We start from the raw sequence: 19,504 nt of genomic DNA on the forward strand, positions 1-19,504 counted from the left end.
CTGTTCCTTTGGCCAGGCTCCAGGGACATGTACAACTTCTTCAGGGCAGGCTCCTGCAGTATAAGGCAGTCGGCAGTGCCCAGCAGCCAACAGCTTCTCCTGGCGCCTCCTTGCGTAGCTTCTCAGTGAATGACAAATGATGAGGCACCTCCCACGAAAGACTTTCCCTGGTCCCTCCTAGGGAAACTTTGCAGCATCTCAGCAACTCCTCTACCAGCTAGTGAGCCACAGCTAAGTACTCTTACACTAGGTCTGGATCTCAGCCCTGGGAGGGGTATGAGGCACAGTGGGTGGTCTTTCTCTGATAGTCTTTTCTTTCTTTCTTTTTTTTTTTTTGAGGAAGATTAGCTCCGAGCTAACATCTGCTACCAATCCTCCTCTTTTTGCTGAGGAAGACTGGCCCTGAGCTAACATCCGTGCCCATCTTCCTCTATTTTACATGTGGGATGCCTACCACAGCATGGCTTGCCCAGCAGTGCCATGTCCACACCTGGAGTCCCAGCTGGCAAACCCTGGGCCGCTGAAGTGGAATGTGCGCACTTAACCGCTGCGCCACTGGGCTGGCCCCTTTCTCAGATATTCTATTTCAGCCCTAAGCAGAGGGGCTCTTTCTCATATCTGTTATTCCTGTATTCTTTAGAATTCTCTTTTCTTCTGACTAGCCAATCTCTCAGTACTCCGATACCCTATTATAGTTAATACTTCTTTATTTTAAACTTCACTGGTTCAAATTTCTGTGTGACATCTGTGTCCTGATGGAACCCTGACTCATCCACCTGTAGTCTTAGGGTATGTTCTTCAGGGGCTCCAACTGAAATCCTAGAGTATTTATCAGGGCCCCTCCTTCTTGAGAGGTCTTGAACTCCAATTTTTGTTTCCTCAACAAAATAAGACTTCAACAAAACTTGTCCAACAAGACTGTTGAAAGTTCTTCTCAGACTCTCACGTAATAATTGGGGACCATTATTCTGCCTACCACATCTTGTTTCTCGGAACCATGTATTTCTGCTATTGGATAAACAATACCAGTCACCAGCTCAAAGTACAAAGAACATTTAACTTTAATATGGTATCTTGCTGATGATGAATTAAATGATTGTTCAATAAGCCATTTCTCTAATCTATAGTAGGACTGTATGCAGTAAAACCTCAGAGAATATGTGGGACATATGGAATTGGATATGGAGTAAAGATTGAGCAAAAGGAAATGAGAATCCTTCCACATTCTAGCAAGGCAAGCTGGATGAGGTTCTGAGGGACCATGGGGCAGTTCCTACAGAACAAATTAAAGGTGATGAGGAATGTGGAATTTTAGGGTCAGATTTTTGCTTCCAATAGTATTGGACAGTTAAAGGTGGGAAAACAAAAATCTTAGAACTCAGAATATCCACCTCAAAGTCCAGAAGAAAATACAGCACTGCTGCATGCATCTTTCTTTCTGTAGGTGTCATATATAAACTGAATGCTGAAACTGATCTTGCACATTGCTGAATTGCAGACAAGTTTACAACCTCACCAGGATTTTGCAGTGTAAATAAGAATAGTGATCTGGAAAAAGATCAGGGTCTTGACAATCCAAATATGGACATAAGGAAAGAACTGGAAGTCTCGGGAAAACCCAATCCCATGGGCCCCTTTGAAACATTTTTCACTGTGTCTTCTCTGCAGAGGGGAGAGTGAGCCTCTGCTTTGCTTTGCTCCATCCCCCATACTTCCCCTCTTATGCTCATCCTATGACCAGGATGAACCAGAGGGTGAGAAGCAATAAAGCAATCACGTAAAAGTGATTAGGATTGATACCCAGAAGGAGCTGCAGGAATTTTCTAAGGCAAAATCTGGGGAATTCTATGTGATTATGAAATTTAATGTATGTGATCATGTCAATTTAATTGGATCATGAGTTTATCCAAAAAGACAGAACGTAATTTTAGATTGGACCAAATTAATTGCAGTAGTGGTCTACAATATATATCGTGAATGCTTAGTCCACAGAAAGCTCAGCATCTGCCATTTTAAATGTCTCTATGGTTTTGCCCCTTGCCTGATGATTCAGGAGAAGCACAGTTGTTGCTAAGACCTGAGAGAAAAGTGTTCCTGGTTACAGAGTGAGGACTCCACAGAGTTGCTGTAGACAACATTGTGGACTGCATCCCTCAGATAGAAGAACCATGAATTTCATAAAGCTATTTCTTCTTCGCTGTGAAAAAAACTTGATTTGTTCTGGGTAATAAATAATGAGAATAATTATGTGGCAAGTCAAGAATATCCTATATTAGAGGAAAGAGACAATAGGAGTAATTTGAATTTATGGATAACCCCCAAATTCTGTCTCTCTAGTTTGCAGAAGCTGCTGATTGACCCTAATAGACTTTCTCTCAATCTTCCTTAGTGATAGAACCTGACATTTTTAGCTAGACATATGTCCACTTGGAATAAAGAGATTTTCCAGTCTCCTTACAGCTATATGTGGCCATATCACTAAATTCTGGACAGTTGTAAGTAAACATAAATGGTGTGGGGAGGGAAAAGGTGTGCATTCTTCTGCTGTTCTTTTTCTTATTGGTTTAAACGTGGGTATGATGCTGGACCTTGAGCAGCCGTCTTCCATGAAGCGGAATGTTCAGGGTGGAGCAGCAAGACAGAAGGAGCTTGGGAGCCTGATAGTTTTGGAGCTGCCATCCTGGTCCTTGAGAGCCTATCCACAGAGCCTTTCTATGAAGGAGAAGTAAACTCCCATCTCCTTTAAGCCACGGATATATCAGGTTTTTGTGTCATACACAGCCAAGCCTAGTCCTATCAGATGCACCTAGGTATTTAAACACCATCTCTTACCGACTCTTCAATTGGTCAACAACTATTTTCTATCAATCGCTGTATCCCAGAGCTTAGCATAGTCTATAGCACGTAAGAGATGTTCAATAAACGTGAGAGACTGAATAAACAGATGGAAAATGGCCAGATCGTATATAAACCTAGAACTCTGACCCACAATCCGCAGCAACTAGCCAACCCTTATCTACAGTAACCAGCCCAGGAAACCAGCCTACTATCTATAAGTCAGACTTGTAGGAAATCAGACCACCATCTCTAGCAACCAGCCCAGGAAGCCAAACAATAAGCCCTGTAACAATCTTCCCCAAACAGCCAGGTCCTGATTAGTAAGTGACAGCATTCCTAATTTTGATCCCTGCTTCCAACTTGGGACCAACCACAGAAAGCCAACTGACGTATCCTTAAACGAGTACATAGGATGCCCTCCTTCGGGTTAGCCTTCCCACAGCTTCCCTGTACCAATAGTTTCCAACCAGAACCTACCTGAGCCTTCCCTTTTTCCCACCATAAAGCCTTCCCACACCGTCACCCGACTTTGAGTCTCCGCCAAAACGCAAGTGATGGCAGCTGACTCTGTTGCTAGAGCCAGCCCTGAATAAATGGCTTTTACCTGTTCTCATTTGATTGGTCTTCATTTATTTCCACAAGTGTTTGTCAAATAAGGGAAATGAAAGAAGTGGAGGACTTTGGTAGATAAATAAGACAAAATTCCTTGGAGAATTTACACTCTAGTGAGGTACACAGACATTAAACAAGGATTTACACAATTTTGTAGACAATTGGGGTGTGTGTGTGTTATGAATGCTGTGAGAATGCTGCAAGATTGTAGCTGAGATCTAAAGGTGAGGAGAAGTTAGTCAGGCAAAGAAGGTTGTGAGTAAGGAGGGACCTAGGCAGGAGGAACAGCATCTGTGAAGTCCTGAAATTGGGAAGGAGTTGGCACATACCACGAACTGAAAACACCTAGTATCACGAATACATTGTGCCTCGGGTCTTGCTGACTAGCATCCCCAGAACCACTGGTTCCCAACCTTCCTGAAGCCTGATTCTCCTTTTCTTTTAGTTCTGTGATCTCTCCTTTCAATACATTACTCTTTTGTTTAAATTATATGGAGTCCGTTTCTGTTGCTTCCAACTGAACACCTCTTATTGATAGGATTGCTTTGTCACATCTCCTGAATTATTAACTCTTTCACTAGTCTGTAACGTTTCACATGTTATGTTTTTTCTCTCAGTTAGATAGTACATACCTGGAAGGAGCCATCGTTTTGGGGTAATTTGTTACACAACATTTGCTCAGACTTGAGGTCTAGGATCTAGGTGATGAAATCTGGGCCCCTGAGCCTGAGCGTGGTGCCATGTTGGGATCAGACTCCAGGGTCTTATGAAGAGGAGATGACCGTGGGAAGGATGTGAATTGTTATGACCAGTGGGCAGACTGTGACAGACTGTGTTGTCTAAAGATGGCCACATGTATGTGTTTATCCCATTCTGCATCCTCTTCTTGCAGTGTAACTGGTACTTCTTCCACCTAGAAGTGGGGTCTCACCCCTTGATTCTGGCCAGGGGCTTGTGTCTGCCTTGACCAATGGCATACAATGACTTTCAAGGCTAGGTTGTAAAAAGGTTGTAACTTCTGCCTGGAGCTCTCTCTCGACACTTGCCATGATGTGAGAAAACCCAAGCCATATGGAGCAGTCACATGGATGTAGGATAGCCAATTGCCCTAGCTAAAGTCTCAGCCAATAGTCAACATCAACTACTAGCCATGTGGCAGTTCTAGCTCCCGGCCTTCAGGTCCCCCACCAGACACTGTGGAGTACATAGGAGGAGCCTTCCTCGCACCCTGTCTGAATTTCTTACTCACAGAAACCATGAAAAATAATAAATGATCATTGCGGTTTGAAGCCACAAAGTTTTGGGAATGATTTGTTATGCAATAATAGAAGCTGATACGTTATGTAAAAACTCGAAGTGTTTATTTGTGTTTAAAATTTTTCAGCGAAGGAGACATTTGAAATCTGTTAGCTTCAGTCCTTGAGAAACAAAGACACATTGCAACCTTTGGAATTTATTGTGAAATGGGGCTTTTAGGAATCTTGCCAATCTTATCCTTAAGATTTTTTTCTAACCATTTATATGTTAGTGTGAAGAAAATTTTCAAAATTAAAATTGATATTTAGCCATAAAGAGAAATGAAGTACTGATGTATACTAAAACATGGATGAACCTTGAACACATTATGCTAAGTGAAAGAAGCCAGACACAAAAGGTGACATATTATGTGATTCCGTTTGTATGAAATGTCCAGAATAGACAAATCTATAGAGACAGAAAGTGGATAAGTGGTTTCCAGAGGTTTCTGGAAGGGGAGAATGGGCAGTGACTATTAATAGGTATGGAATTTCTTTTTGAGGGGATGAAAATGTCCTGGAATTAGACATGGTGTTGGTTGCTCAACCTTGTGAATATACTAAAACCTGCAGACTTGTACACTTTAAAAAAGTGAATTTTAGGGGCTGGCCCCGTGGCCGAGTGGTTAAGTTCGTGCGCTCTGCTGCAGGCGGCCCAGTGTTTCGTTGGTTCGAATCCTGGGCGCGGACATGGCGCTGCTCGTCAGACCACGCTGAGGAGGCGTCCCACATGCCACAACTAGAGGAACCCACAACGAAGAATACACAACTATGTACCGGGGGGCTTTGGGGAGAAAAAGGAAAAAATAAAATCTTTAAAAAAAAAAAAAAAAGTGAATTTTATGGTGTGTGGATTATATCTCAACAAAAAAATTATTACAAAGTTTTCTTTGGTAAACCATGAGTGAGCTAGATCAACAAATCTGGCTATACTGTCTACATGTGAAATTCAGTTTTGACAAAGTCACAGACAAATTTGCAAAAATTAAGTCCTGGAACAGAAATTATAATATTATAATTCATTTCTATAACAGGCCAATATGTAAGTATATGTTTTTCCTTTTTATTTAAAATAAAAAGCATATGAATAAAATTATAATTATTAATCCATTCCTTTTTTCTTTGTACTGTAATATATAAAATGTATATATTTTTACTGGCATTATTATACATATGAGCATATGAGGTCAATAAAAGAAAATTTTTACTTTCTGCATTTCCTTTCTGACCATTATTATTGTGTTTCATGTTGGGGTTAACACCGAAAGTAATTTTTATTTTTTGTTATTGAGAGCCTAGGTCAGAAAAAATCAAGGTCTAAACTGGGATGGTAATGAAGGGAATGGAAAGGAAGGATAGACAGATAGATAGATAGATAGATAGATAGATAGATATTGTATGAATAAAATTGATAGTTCTCTGCAGTTATGGGGATAAGGAAGAGGGAGATATCAAAACTTAAATATATTTGCAGACAATAACTGGCAATTCTTGGAGGCTTGGTTTATAAATATAAGGACCCAATGCCTAGAACTGCCTCTGAACATAGAGGTTCTTCAATATATTTTTTGTTTGAATAAATGAATGATCTTGTACAGAACACATGTTATCTGCCTCACATACTCTCCCTCCATCTTTTTACTGCACCTGTTACTGTGGCAACCGACTGCTTGTAGGTGTCCCCTGACTGAACCCATTCCCAGCTCTGGCTCCTGTCTTTTGCCTTTGGTCCAGGGCCTTCTTTGCCTCAGGCTTGTGGCACACTTACCGTTTTCTGACACTTGTGCAAACCTGAAATAGTGAGGGAATTAACACTCAAGGGGTAACTTGACCACTGGGGGTGAGAGCAAGTGGATTACCATTCCCCTGTCTGTCTCTTGAATCACATTCTATATGGCTCCACAGAAGGGCGCCAGGAGGACAGGGTTCCAGTTGATCAGAGCAGCCACTGACCAGCTGAATACTACACCCTTGCACGGGCTTCCCTCTTTCCCAGCTTCACTCTTCCCGCTCAGTCTTTTGTCCCTAGTGATTGCTTTCCACAATAAATGACCTGCCTCTTGCTCTTGCCTCAGGCTCCGCTTTTGGGGCGAGCCCAGCCTAAGACAGGTTCCCATGTAAAATGCGCTGAGGTGGAATTAGCACTGGATAAGGACCCAGGGAGCCTGGGTTCTAGACCTTGCTCTGTCACTAACTTCAAATGAAGAAAGGAGCACTTCTATCACCGTTTTCAGATGCACATATACTGACAGGAAAAAGTCTCCAAGCCATTTGTTAACTGAGAGAGAGAGAGAGAAAAAGCAAGTCAAGAAAAATCCTTGTAGCATGGTCTCATGTGCATAAACAGAGCAGGTGTGTGTACATATATATATATATATATAAGTAAATGTATAAAAATGATGCACTATCACAGTTTCCTATATATTTTTGTATAGCTTGAATCGTTTACAAGGAGTACGTATCTTGTGTAGTTAAAAAAAAAAAATAATGTCCACCTCCAAGGCCCTTGAATCATGCTTGTCAAAGTGTAGAGCAGAAGGCAAAGAGCTCCACAAACGCGAGGTGAGAAGCCGAGCTGTGCCCAGGTGTGCGCGCTAGGGGGCAGCGGAGCGAGGACCCAGGCCAGGCGGGCGAGAAACCTGGAACAGCCGGCGGGAGGGCGGCTGGGTTTCTGTGGTCGCCAGGGGGACAGAAGTGTAGGGCAACCTAAAGCTACAACTACCCGCTCTTCCCCAGGCAGGACGTTGCAGAAGTCATAAATTCCATCCCTAGGCTGCAGCCCAGACAGATTGGAGGGTTTTCACAGTTGAGGGGATGGCCCCCTCCACTTCCCCTGAGAGAAGCTTGGTGCTCTGAGTAGTCCTCAGGCTCCTTCGTACCACATTTGCGCTCAACGACTCTCCCCTCTGCTCCTCGCCCTCCCCCCAACACCCGCAGAGGGGAAATTGAGTCACTGGGAGGCGAGGCCAGAGTTGCTGGGGGAATGTGCAACGACGCCAGCCCTCAGGGCCTTCCAGATGCCAGGAGGAGGGGGAGGGTTCTCCCGGAAAATATACAAAGGGGGGTCGGGGAGGCGGCGGCTGGCCGGGCAGGAGCTGAGCCAGACACATGGAGAAACGCTGCCGAGGATCAAAGGAAATATGACATTTGAAAAGAATGTGCGCGTCTGCTGGTGCCGCGGAGAGGTCGGGGGGGGGGGGGTCGCGGAGGCGGAATGCGAGGAAGCGAGGGCTGGGTCCGGGTCTCTACCCCTGCCCTTCTCGCCTCCTCTTCCACCTCCCCGCCCCCCCACTCCACCCCTTAGGTGGAGGCTGGCCGCCGGGCTCAGGGTGTTCCTCGCTCTCCCTCCCCTGGTGTCTCTCCTTCATTTCCGAGATGAAGCTGGAAGGGAAATGTAACCTGAGGAGACCAACCAAAGGGGGGAAAAAAAGAAAGAAAAATCAAACCAGGCCGCCTCCCGCTCGGCCTCGGCACATTCTTCTCTCCCCGCCGGCTTGGCCTCTCCTCCCCGCCCCTCTAGCGTCGCGGCCCTGGGCTCGGAGCCGGGGCAGCTCCGCGCGTCACCGGGGTCCCCGGGGGCTGGGGGGCTCCCCAGGGCGGGCCAGAGGGAGGACGAGAGGGAAGGGAGGGGAGCCGCTCGGCTGCGGCGGAGCTCGGGCCCGCGCTGGCCAGCCCTCCCTCTTCCCCTGTCCCGCAGAGCCTGTTTCTCATTAGAGTAACGGGCGCGGTCCCACCCGGCTCCCGAATGTTTGTAAACGTCTGACCCGAGGGCCGTCACTTAACCCTTTAGGTGCAGGGCTGGGGCGGCGCTGGGGGCGCGGCCCCGAGCCGGAGGGATTTAGATTGAAGATCGCTGAGGCCTCTTAGAAAAGTTTGAAAGTACACGGTCTGCGTGAGGGGAAATGGTAGCAACCCGCCCCCCACCCACCCATTCGCGGTACGAGTCACCAATCTCGGATCTAACGTCCTCTCTTACACGAGGGCCCCTCCATGCCTGCCCTTCCTAGAAACTCCAGTCCGAGTCTTCCTTTATCCTCCCGCCCAGGTGACAGGTATCCAACCCTGGGGCCCACCGGGTCGAAGGGTTCCGGGCCCCTAGTAAACCTGGCCAGGATTTTCAGGAAAGCCGGAGCGGGATGCCATCGGATAGGGGATTCATTCCAGACTACAGATCTAGGGAGGAGGGAGCCGACTTCCCGTGGAGGCTAATTAACGGCCCCTCTGGGAGGCTGGGACAAGGGCAGCGGTAAAGCCTGGCCCGGATCATAGCCCACCGGAGGCCGTGGACATCTGACTCGTTCCCTAAGACGGATAAATGTTCTTCCCCCTTGGAGGATGGGGAGAGACGGCTGGCGGAGGGGCTGATTCTGCAGGAAGGCTTCCAGAGGGCCCAGTCAGGACGGCCTCAGGCGAGGGACTTGGAAGGAATGGCCTTTCTCTCTTTAGAGCGGCCTGAAGCCGCTCCGCATCCTTGGCTTCAGGCTTGGAGGGAAGAGGGAGGATTGGTCCTTTCCTTGCTAGTTGCTGGCTGCACAACTCTTCAGAACTTAAGAAAGGGTATTCGGTGGGCTCTCTACACTGTGGGCTCAGGATGTGGCCCCTTTAAGGCACTCGGACCCGGAGCCCCTGAACTTAGACTAAGTTGGGGGTGGTAGTGGTGGTGCTCCCTGCGGGAAATGATTGTCACAACTGCGGGCCAATAGGCATCATTCCGGTCGTACCACACTGGAGGGACCGTTTTCCAATTCAGTTTTGTTCTTTTCTTTTTGAGGGGGAGGTACTGGAGAGACGACAGGGGAGGGAGGGTGAGGGAGGACGAGGGGCGCGTGGTTTTCCCATCTCATCCCTGGAGGAGGGGCTGAAGCATCCCGGGCAGCCAATCAGGGACAGGCTGGGGGGGGGGGAGCGCTTTGAAGAAGTTTAGGGAAAAAAGTTTGGAAAAGTTTTTATAATAACGAGGGGGCGTCCGGAGGGAGGCGGCAGCGGCAGAGGAGGGGGCGTCTCAAGAAGGGGAGGGAGGGAGCCCCGGGTGAAGAGCCGCAGCCTCCTGAGCTCCCCCCTCCCACCCAGACCGGGACCTAGGGGCTCTGGCCGGACCCATGGGGGCAGCAAGCTGCGAGGATGAGGAGCTGGAATTTAAGCTGGTGTTCGGGGAGGAAAAGGAGGCCCCCCCGCTGGGCGCGGGGGGATCGGGGGAAGGTTAGTGCGGGGCTGGGAAGGGGTCTTGGGGTCAGTGAGGGAAGGGTCCGGGGATCCTGAGTCTAGGGATTTTAGGGCAGCGGCCTGGGGTGGGGGATGAGTGGGTCAGAGGTTGAGAGGAGTCGTGGGACTCGAGGGTCTGCAGAGGTGAGGCTGGGGGCCGGGCACCACTTTCTCCTTTTTAGGTGCTGACTGGGGTGGGGGTGGGGGTGCCGCTGGCTGCGCGCCGCCTCCCGGCTGGGCCGACTGTCACTGGGATGGGGGGCGGGCGGGGAACAAGCGGTCCCGAGAGCTCGGGGCGCCGCCAGGGGATGGGGAAGTTCGGCTCCGGAGCTTGCCCCTTGCGGACCGAGCCCCGGCCTCCAGACCGGACGCCAGGGCGGGGGGCCCTCTCGGGCCCCTCCCCTCCCCCTCCCTCTCCCCTGTCTGGCCGCAATGAGAGGCAGATGGCGGGGATTGAACCGGGGGCGGCGGCCGGCGCTCGCACGGAATCGGCACTGCCCGCGCCCCCCTCCCCAGGGCCGGGCCCGGCACGCAGCACCCGCTTGGCTACACCACCCCCCAGATTGGGGGGAGCGAGGGAGGAGCTACCTCCCCTCGTCACCACAGCCCTGGCGCCCCCCTTCCCCTGGCCACCGTTGCGATGGCAACTGGGGCTCCTGCCAGCGCCGTTTGGGGGTTTGGGAACCGCTGCTAATTGGGTTCATGTGTGAGTCGCCCCCAGCCCAGCCGAGCGCCTCCCTAAACCCGCCTCCAGGCTCAGCTCCAGTCCCTCTCGACCCGCCTCCCTCACCTTAAGACCCGCCCCATCGGGTACCCCAGGTTCCAGGGCTGGGGGCTCAGAGTGTGAGGGTTTCCAAGTGAGAAAGGGCCTGGCACGCCTGGATCTATCTCCCTTCACCTTCCCAGAGGTCCAACTTTGCTTTTGTGTCTGTGGCTCTGAAGTGCTCCTCAGAGAGCCCTCCTTGCTGAGGAGAGGGTAGCAGAACAGGACTTGCTGGGGCTGGCCACTCAAGGAATCTAATCTCACCTGCTTCTCTCTCTCCTCATCTCCTGTGGCATCCCTCTCTCCTCGCCCTCCCTTCCCATTTTGACAGAACTGGACTCGGAGGATGCCCCGCCATGCTGCCGTCTGGCCCTGGGGGAGCCCCCTCCCTATGGCGCTGCCCCTATTGGCATTCCCCGGCCTCCACCCCCTCGGCCTGGCATGCACTCACCACCACCCCGCCCGGCCCCCTCACCTGGCACTTGGGAGAGCCAGCCAGCCCGGTCAGTGAGGCTGGGGGGGCTGGGAGGCGGTTCCGGGGGTGCTGGGGGAGGCCGTGTTCTTGAGTGCCCCAGCATCCGCATCACCTCTATCTCTCCCACGCCTGAACCACCTGCCACACTGGAGGACAACCCAGATGCCTGGGTGGATGGCTCCCCCAGGGATTACCCCCCACCAGAAGGCTTTGGAGGCTACCGAGAGGCAGGGGGCCAGGGCGGGGGCCCCTTCTTCAGCCCAAGCCCTGGCAGCAGCAGCCTGTCCTCGTGGAGCTTCTTCTCAGATGCCTCCGATGAGGCAGCCCTGTATGCGGCCTGCGACGAAGTGGAGTCTGAGCTCAATGAGGCGGCCTCGCGCTTTGGCCTGGGCTCCCCACTGCCCTCCCCCCGGGCCTCTCCTAGGCCGTGGACCCCGGATGACCCCTGGAACCTGTATGGTCCAAGCCCCGGAGGCCGGGGGCCGGAGGATAGCTGGCTACTCCTCAGCGCTCCTGGGCCCACCCCGGCCTCCCCACGGCCTGCCTCTCCATGTGGCAAGCGGCGCTATTCCAGCTCGGGAACCCCATCTTCGGCCTCCCCAGCTCTGTCCCGCCGAGGCAGTCTAGGGGAGGAGGGGCCTGAGCCACCTCCGCCACCCCCATTGCCTCTGGCCCGGGACCCTGGCTCCCCTGGCCCCTTTGACTACGTGGGGGCCCCACCTGCCGAGAGCATCCCACAGAAGACCCGGAGGACTTCCAGCGAGCAGGCAGTGGCCCTGCCTCGGTCTGAGGAGCCTGCCCCATGCAATGGAAAGCTGCCTTCTGGAGCAGAGGAGGCTGCAGCTCCCCCGGGGGGTCCTCGGAAGGAGGTGGCTGGCATGGACTACCTGGCAGTGCCCTCCCCACTGGCTTGGTCAAAGGCCCGGATTGGAGGACACAGCCCCATCTTCAGGTGAGGGTTGTGCCTGCCACCACCGCTGTCTCCAGCCATCCCACTGAAGGAGCAGAAGGGTCAAGGGCTGGGTTTGAAGAAAGGTCCTAGTTCTGTGCCCTTGGCATTTCAAAAGAGGATCTGCAACCAGCTTGGCTGCTGCCATCTACCCAGTCTTAGGGAGAATAAAAAAAGAGCAAAAAAAAAAAAAAATCCCTTATGGTCAGAGGATTTGAAAAAGGACAATCCCTCCCTGTGGACCAATTAGAAAAAGGCGCCCCCCCCCCCCAGGAGGACCACTTAGGTAAAGGAGGAGTTTCTCTAGGGTGTCCCCCACCCTCAGTTCTGGCTGGCACTGGCTGGGCCTGGACCATGGGCTAGATTTCAGCCCTACACTGGGTAGCAGGAAATCCTTCTCTAACTCTTAATTTCTAGAGCCTGACTTGTGGTTTAGAAGTATAGCTGCTCATTTGAATAAGATAGCATATATTTGCAAGTCAAAGAATTCTTATTAAAAACAAGCAGTTCTCTCAGCTCTTCTACCCCTTTCACCCTCAAAGAACACTGCCCATTTCAATAATCCTTAAACCCTGGGATGTCAGAGAAAGCCAGTTCTATCCAGAAAAGTTTCCTGGAGAAAGAAGCCTTAACGCATTTCCCCTGGGGTCCTGGAGGGCAGGTTTCTCTGTCAGCACTATTGATATTTCCAGCAGGATAACTTTTGTTGTGTGGGGCTGTGCCGAGCATTGTAGGATGGTTTAGCAGCTTCGCTGACCTCTACCCGCTAGATGCTACTAGCATCCCCTCCCCGAGGTGCGACAACCAAAAACGTCTCTAGACATTGCCAAATATCACCTGGGGGCGATTATCGGTTGACCTCCCCGAGCCTAGGGCACCTGGAAGCTCCATACAGGAAAGTTGCACATCTGTAACCCTCAGCTCCCTGGAACCAACCTTGTTCAGCCCCAACTAGTGGAAAGAGACCTGGCCTGGGAATCGGATGTGCTCAGTCCTGGCTTTGTCAGTAGCTGGCTCGCTTGGCCCACTACTTCTACCCTCTGGGCCACAGTTTCTTTATTTGAAAAACAAAGGGGTTAATCTCACGGTCCTTTTCTGTTCTGTAGTGGTGCTTCTTTACTTGATGCTGTCCCATCTAGGTCTGGGGATGAGGATGGGTTTAGGGTTCCTCTGTATTCAGGTGAACCCTTGCCACCTCAGACCCTGTGCTCACAGCTGGAGAAGGGAGTCTCAGGCCTGGTGCCATCTTTCACACTCTCAGGGGGCTCTGAGGGGCCTTCCCCTATCTCCCCTTGCTTCTGGGCTTTTGGACTTCTTTATTTCTGCTGTGATTTCCTTTCTCCCACACTCACTCCCCCTCCTCCCTCGTATCCCAGCTAGCTGGGACCCAGCGCTGCCCTGACTAGGGTCTGAGGCTGCAGGTGACCGTTGCTCTTCTCTCCTATCCAGGACCTCTGCCCTACCCCCCCTTGACTGGCCTCTGCCAAGCCAGTATGAGCAGCTGGAGCTGAGGATCGAGGTGCAGCCTAGAGCCCACCACAGGGCCCACTATGAGACAGAGGGCAGCCGAGGAGCTGTCAAAGCTGCCCCTGGTGGTCACCCCGTAGTCAAGGTAAGTGGCAGAGGCCCAGCCTGATAGCCTTTCTCCTCTCCAGTCCCAGATCCCTGCAGATGGGCTCCAGCTGTACAGACCCATGGCACTGCCCTTTCCCACACTCCCTCTCAGCCATGATCCTGCAGGCAGCCTGGGGGAGGGGCTGAAGTTGGGGGAGGAAGGGTGCACTTCAAGGACCCGGATATACTTTCTACTCCTCTGTCCCTCCACCCCTTCATCCCATGGGACACGAGCCTCCTGTCTACTCTGGAAAATGATGGCCTGCCAGATGTGGGGGAGGGGTTAGGCTGAGGCCAAAGTTCACTGGGAGTTAGGTTGTCTCTCTGTTGAGTTGGGCCAGTCTCTCCTAGAAGATTTTCCCCTTTCCCCAGCCCGGTTTAGGCCTTATTCCAAGAATAACACTGTAAACTCCAGGCCACGTTTTCTCTACAACTGGTGCCCAATTTCCCTTGGGAATCCCTTCCAGGATATCCTTTATCTTTCACCATCCTCATCTTCTGGTGGACTCAAAACCCAGGGATGGATGAAGGATGAGACAGTGGGGATTTTACTGGGTGGCCTCTATCTCCCTCTGCCAGCTCCTAGGCTACAGTGAGAAGCCACTGACCCTACAGATGTTCATTGGCACTGCAGATGAGAGGAACCTGCGGCCTCATGCTTTCTATCAGGTGCACCGTATCACGGGCAAGATGGTGGCCACAGCCAGCTATGAAGCTGTAGTCAGTGGTACCAAGGTGTTGGAGATGACCCTGCTTCCTGAGAACAACATGGCAGCCAAGTAGGTCCCCCCTCCGCTTCTCCTCAGTCTTCAGGCTTTAGGACCAGTCTTTTCCACGGGGCCTAAGCTAGGCCCACTTCTTCCTTTTCCCAAAAAAGCTAGACGTCTTCCCTAGAAGATGATTTCAGGCCTTCTCACCATCTAGAGGACTTTTGGGGCTGGGAGCATTCTGGAGAGCCCATCTCTATGTTCAAAGAGTCCCCCTAGGCCCCCAGGGAAGGTCATTCAGGGCTTTGGATGGAGGGTGGGGGCTTCCCTCTTGGGGAGCATCACCCATTCTGGCTTCAACTAGGAGGGCTTGCCATCTATTCTTTGCCTTCAGCATCGACTGTGCTGGAATCCTGAAGCTTCGGAATTCCGACATTGAGCTGCGGAAGGGTGAGACGGACATCGGGCGCAAGAACACACGTGTGCGGCTGGTATTCCGGGTACACGTGCCCCAGGGCAGCGGGAAGGTCGTCTCGGTGCAGACAGCATCTGTGCCTATCGAGTGCTGTGAGCAAACGCGCCCTGTGCCATCTCTTTGTCTCTTGTGACCCTCTTGTCTGTGTGTCTGTCTGTCTAGCCACATCCTCTGCATGGTGTCCTGTGCCCTGTCTGTCCTGGGTAACCCTGTAAAGGACTCAGACCTCATTTCTATCATGGACAGGGTGGGAGCGGTATTTTAATTTGCCCCTGCCACAGTCTCTGTCTCCGGGCTGAACCAGAGCGGTCCTGTCCTCCATCTGTCCCTGGGTGGCCCCGTTCACTTGTTTAGGTAGCTCTCTGGCCTACCCTGTTCACCTCTCTCTCTGCCCAGGAGTGGCTCCTTACGTGGTCTGTGTGACCCCAGAGAGACTGTTGGTTTACTTGTGTGTCTGCTACTAAGGAGGACTCCTCCAGGGCCCTATGGCCATTGTTCCTGCCGGAGGAGGAGCGGGCACAGGAGGCTGTCCTCTCCATACCCGGCCCAGCTAGACCTTTCCTGCCCTGCCTTGCAGCCCAGCGCTCAGCCCAGGAGCTGCCCCAGGTGGAGGCCTACAGCCCCAGTGCCTGCTCCGTGAGAGGAGGAGAGGAACTAGTGCTAACAGGCTCCAACTTCCTGCCGGACTCTAAGGTGGTATTCATTGAGAGGGGCCCTGGTGAGTACCCACTGGGAGGGGAGGGCAGGGCAGGCAGGAAGGGCTCGGAATGGGCAGGCGAAAGGTTTCTGGCACTGTCACTAAACTAGCTGGTTGAGCCTTAGTTTTCTTATGTGTAAAATGGGACAGACAGACTGCCCTTCCTGTTGCACTGTCTGCTTCCTACACGTAGGACAGCAGTCCAGAATGCTCAGGATAGTGAGCAAATGTAGGAAATGCACGTTCTATTTATTAAAGAGAGTCAGCTTTAAGATAACTCGCCTCCATGTGGAGAGGGTATATGATAAAGGAAGAGGTGACTTACACCCCCATAGCCCCACCCTGAGCCCCTCCTGAGTTATGGGCCTGGTGGCACAGCTATGATTCCAAGAGCCTGTGAGGTGCCCCCAGATGGAGCTGCAGGGATGGAGAGGGAAGACTGCGGGGTCCAGGTGCACCCACCAATCTGAGGCCTTTGCCCTCCTCAACCCCAGCAAAAGCCCTTATATTCAAATCCAGGACCCTGGGACCATGTCAGAGCAGATTCAGAGGTGCCCTGAGTCTTGGGGTCTCATTGCCTTCCTTCAAGCTAGGACCCTTTCCTACCCTTGACCTTCCTCTCAGCAGTTTCATGGGAGGGGACACTTGGAGTTGGGTGGGAGGGTTCAAGAGTTGCTCCTGTCACTAACTCCCGCTGGTCCCTGGTTCTCTTGGTCTCAGTTTGCTGCTCTGTATGTTGGGGACAGTTTTAAACCCCGCCTCTTCTACTGGATTGAATAAACACGCAGAGGGCTCCTCTTTGAGCCTGGCCTTGTAGGGCCTTCTGAATCCAGCCTTGGCTCTAGCAGGAGGGGAAATGGCAGGGGACTGGGCAGGGGGCAGGGGCCTTGGGGTTGGCCTGGAGCTCTCTGTTCCTCCTGCACAGATGGAAAGCTGCAGTGGGAGGAGGAGGCCACAGTGAACCGGTTGCAGAGCAATGAGGTACCAGTGTCACTAGGGTACCCGCTGGGGGCGGGGGTGGGAGACATCAGGTACTTCTCAGCTGGGTCCCTTGCCCATGGGAGTGGACTCCAGAAGCCACTTCCTCTCTGGAGGAGGCAGTCCGGCTGCTCTGGAGGCAGGCTCAGCTCTGGGGAATGGACTTTGCTCCTTAGCAAATGGGAAAAAAACAGGAGGTGGAGTTTGGGTCTTTGGAAGGACTGGGCTGAGACTAGATCCCCGAGGGCCCCCTGCCTCATCCTCTGCTCTTCCCCAGGTGACGCTGACCCTGACCGTCCCCGAGTACAGCAACAAGCGGGTGTCCCGGCCGGTCCAGGTCTACTTTTATGTCTCCAATGGGCGGAGGAAGCGCAGCCCTACCCAGAGTTTCAAGTTCCTGCCTGGTGCGCTCTGGGACAGTGCGTGGTGGGGTATGGGGATATGGGGAGCTGAGGCAGGGCGGAGAGATGGCTGAAAGCTGGGGATGGGAAGGTGGTTGGAGGGTGGCAGTGGGGGGACTGCCAGACCTCTCACTACGTGTTCTGCTTCCCAGTGATCTTCAAGGAGGAGCCCCTGCCAGACTCATCTCTCCGGGGTTTCCCTTCAGCATCGGGACCCCCCTTTGGCACTGACATGGACTTCTCACCACCCAGGCCCCCCTACCCCTCCTATCCCCATGAAGACCCTGCTTATGAAACTCCTTACCTGTCAGAAGGCTTCAGCTATGGCACGCCCCCTCTATACCCCCAGACGGGGCCCCCGCCATCCTACAGACCTGGCCTGCGGATATTCCCTGAGACTGGGGGTACCACAGGTTGTACCCGCCCACCTCCAGTCTCCTTCCTTCCCCGGCCTTTCCCTAGCGACCCCTATGGAGGACGGGGCTCCCCTTTTCCCCTGGGGCTGCCATTCTCTCCACCAGCCACCTTTCGGCCTCCACTGCCTTCATCCCCACCAAATGAAGGCCCCTTCCCTCCCCAGAGTGGTGTTCATCCCCCACCTGCTGAGGGGTACAGTGAGGTAGGGCCAAGCTATGGCCCTGGGGAGGGGGCTCCGGAGCAGGAGAAATCCAGGGGTGGCTACAGCAGCAGCTTCCGAGATGGAGTCCCTATCCAGGGTATCACGCTGGAGGAAGGTGGGTGTGGGACCAGGGGCTGTGAGTGTGAGTGTGTGCAAGAGATTGCTCTGCATGTTTGCTGAGGGCTGGAGCTTGGCTTGCCAGAGATTGAGCATCCTTGGTCCCCCAGGGCCCGTTAGAGGGTCTCAGGAGGCAAGTGCTTGGTGCGTGTGGCCACCTGAACCCAGTTCACTTAATTCAGAAGGATGCGTGGAGGACCTGCCCCAGCCCCTCTCCTGCCTCTGCCCCAGATCACAAAATCTCAGGCTAGAATTACTTTCAAGATCATTGAGTCAGCTCTCTCAATTTGCCGACTCAGGCACTGAATTTCAGAAAGGGGCATTGGCTCGCTGAGGTCCCAGTCAAGCTTGTTTCCCCTTGCCTGGGCTTCCCCCTAAACATGGCGGCTGTGGGCAGGATTGCTGATGAGGAACCTTCCTACTTTGCCTCTCCTTCCTCCCACTGGCTGCACCAGCCTCTGGCCCCAAGATTGCAGGCCAAACCAGCAGGAAAGGGCTGGGATGGGGGCCTGGGAGCCCACGTGGATGGAGTTGAGCAAGATTTGCTTGGGAGCAGATGTCAAGACACATTGGGGAAATTGAGACCCAGTGGAAGAGAAGTCAGTGGAGGAGAAAACTAGAGGCATCTTAGACTGAGGCCTGCCTGGCATGGCTTGGGGGGGCTCTGGAGAAGGAGGGGACCCGCTTCTAGCCCAACCTCTCAACTGCCCCTCCTTTACAGTGAGTGAGATCATTGGCCGAGACCTGAGTGGCTTCCCAGCGCCTCCTGGAGAAGAGCCTCCTGCCTGAGCCGTCGGCTGCCAACCCCAGCCAACCCCAGCCCACCCCAGCCTCCCAGCCCTGCCCACCTGCCCTTCATCCTGGGCGGTGGTTCCAGAAGCTCGGGGCCAATCTGGTTCCTCTTTCCCCAGCTTTTGCCTCCTCTCCTCTGCCCCCCCTCCCCTCCCCTCGCTGAGGTGTGGCCCCCGGGCCTGGTGCTGCCATGGAGGGCACGGGGAGGGAAAGCGTGGAGGACCGGGGTGGGGTGGAGACTGAGGCAGGGTGCGAGGACTGATGAGCTGAGTCTGTGTCTAGACTGTGGACAGGCCGCAGTGCCGGGAGGCTGGGGACAGGTTGATGGGTAATAAACTGCTCACTGACTAGTGCTCCAGGCTCCAGCACTCTTTGGAGAGAGAGAGGTGGGGCAGCTGAGTCTAGCCCTGGCCTGAGGAGGCTTAGAGGTGGGAAAGAGATGGGATGTGGCTGGGATCATTGAGTCCCAAAGAGTTTCTTGGTGCAGGGGGCCTAGGGAGGGTTTGAAGGGGCCCCAGAGGCTCCCTGGCTGGGGCGAGGTGGGGGACCAGGGCTTGAGTAGGCCTCTCTTCCCTGGGATTCGGATTTCTTTAGGAGTGTTGGGATGGGGCCCGGGAATCTGTATTAAGTTCCTTTCTCCTGACACAACCCAGATGATTCTGATTCATAGCCAAGGTCAGGAAACACCAGTCTAGTCCCTGTCCCTCATTTATGAAGGAGGAATCTGAGACTCGGAGAGGGAAAGGGGCTTGCCCAAGGTCTCACAGCTAATCAGTAGCAGGTTGAATGCCATACTCCTGGGCTCCTGCCCCCAGCCCACCCTCAGACACCCTGGCCCACGGGACACAGGCCCCTGAAGCTTACTTCCCTGGAGTAGGGCTGGGAGTGAGAGAGGGCTGGCATGGGTCCATCTACACTCTCAATTTTCCTACCCTTAGGGACCGAGAAGAAATTCTAGAAAGATCTGTGC

At 53.0% G+C, this 19,504-nt stretch overlaps 1 protein-coding gene across 2 annotated transcripts; it reads left to right on the top strand.

Moving 5' to 3' along the window:
* Nucleotides 1–9,693: 9,693 nt before the first annotated feature.
* Nucleotides 9,694–18,887, top strand: NFATC4 (nuclear factor of activated T cells 4). 2 transcript variants are annotated; one of them, XM_014868617.3, is made up of 10 exons: nucleotides 9,694–9,944; nucleotides 11,042–12,137; nucleotides 13,584–13,746; nucleotides 14,328–14,527; nucleotides 14,850–15,022; nucleotides 15,508–15,648; nucleotides 16,553–16,608; nucleotides 16,883–17,009; nucleotides 17,159–17,740; nucleotides 18,464–18,887. In XM_014868617.3, the coding sequence occupies exons 1-10, from the start codon at nucleotides 9,845–9,847 to the stop codon at nucleotides 18,529–18,531; spliced, it is 2,706 nt and encodes a 901-aa protein (XP_014724103.1). In that variant the 5' UTR covers nucleotides 9,694–9,844; the 3' UTR covers nucleotides 18,532–18,887. The 2 variants fall into 2 exon arrangements, with proteins under 2 accessions (XP_014724103.1, XP_014724104.1); XM_014868618.3 differs by having other exon boundaries at nucleotides 9,707–9,944; nucleotides 14,418–14,527.
* The last annotated feature ends 617 nt before the right edge of the window (nucleotides 18,888–19,504 follow it).

This window comes from Equus asinus, chromosome 2 (genome assembly GCF_041296235.1).
Source record: "Equus asinus isolate D_3611 breed Donkey chromosome 2, EquAss-T2T_v2, whole genome shotgun sequence".
NCBI lineage: Eukaryota > Metazoa > Chordata > Mammalia > Perissodactyla > Equidae > Equus > Equus asinus.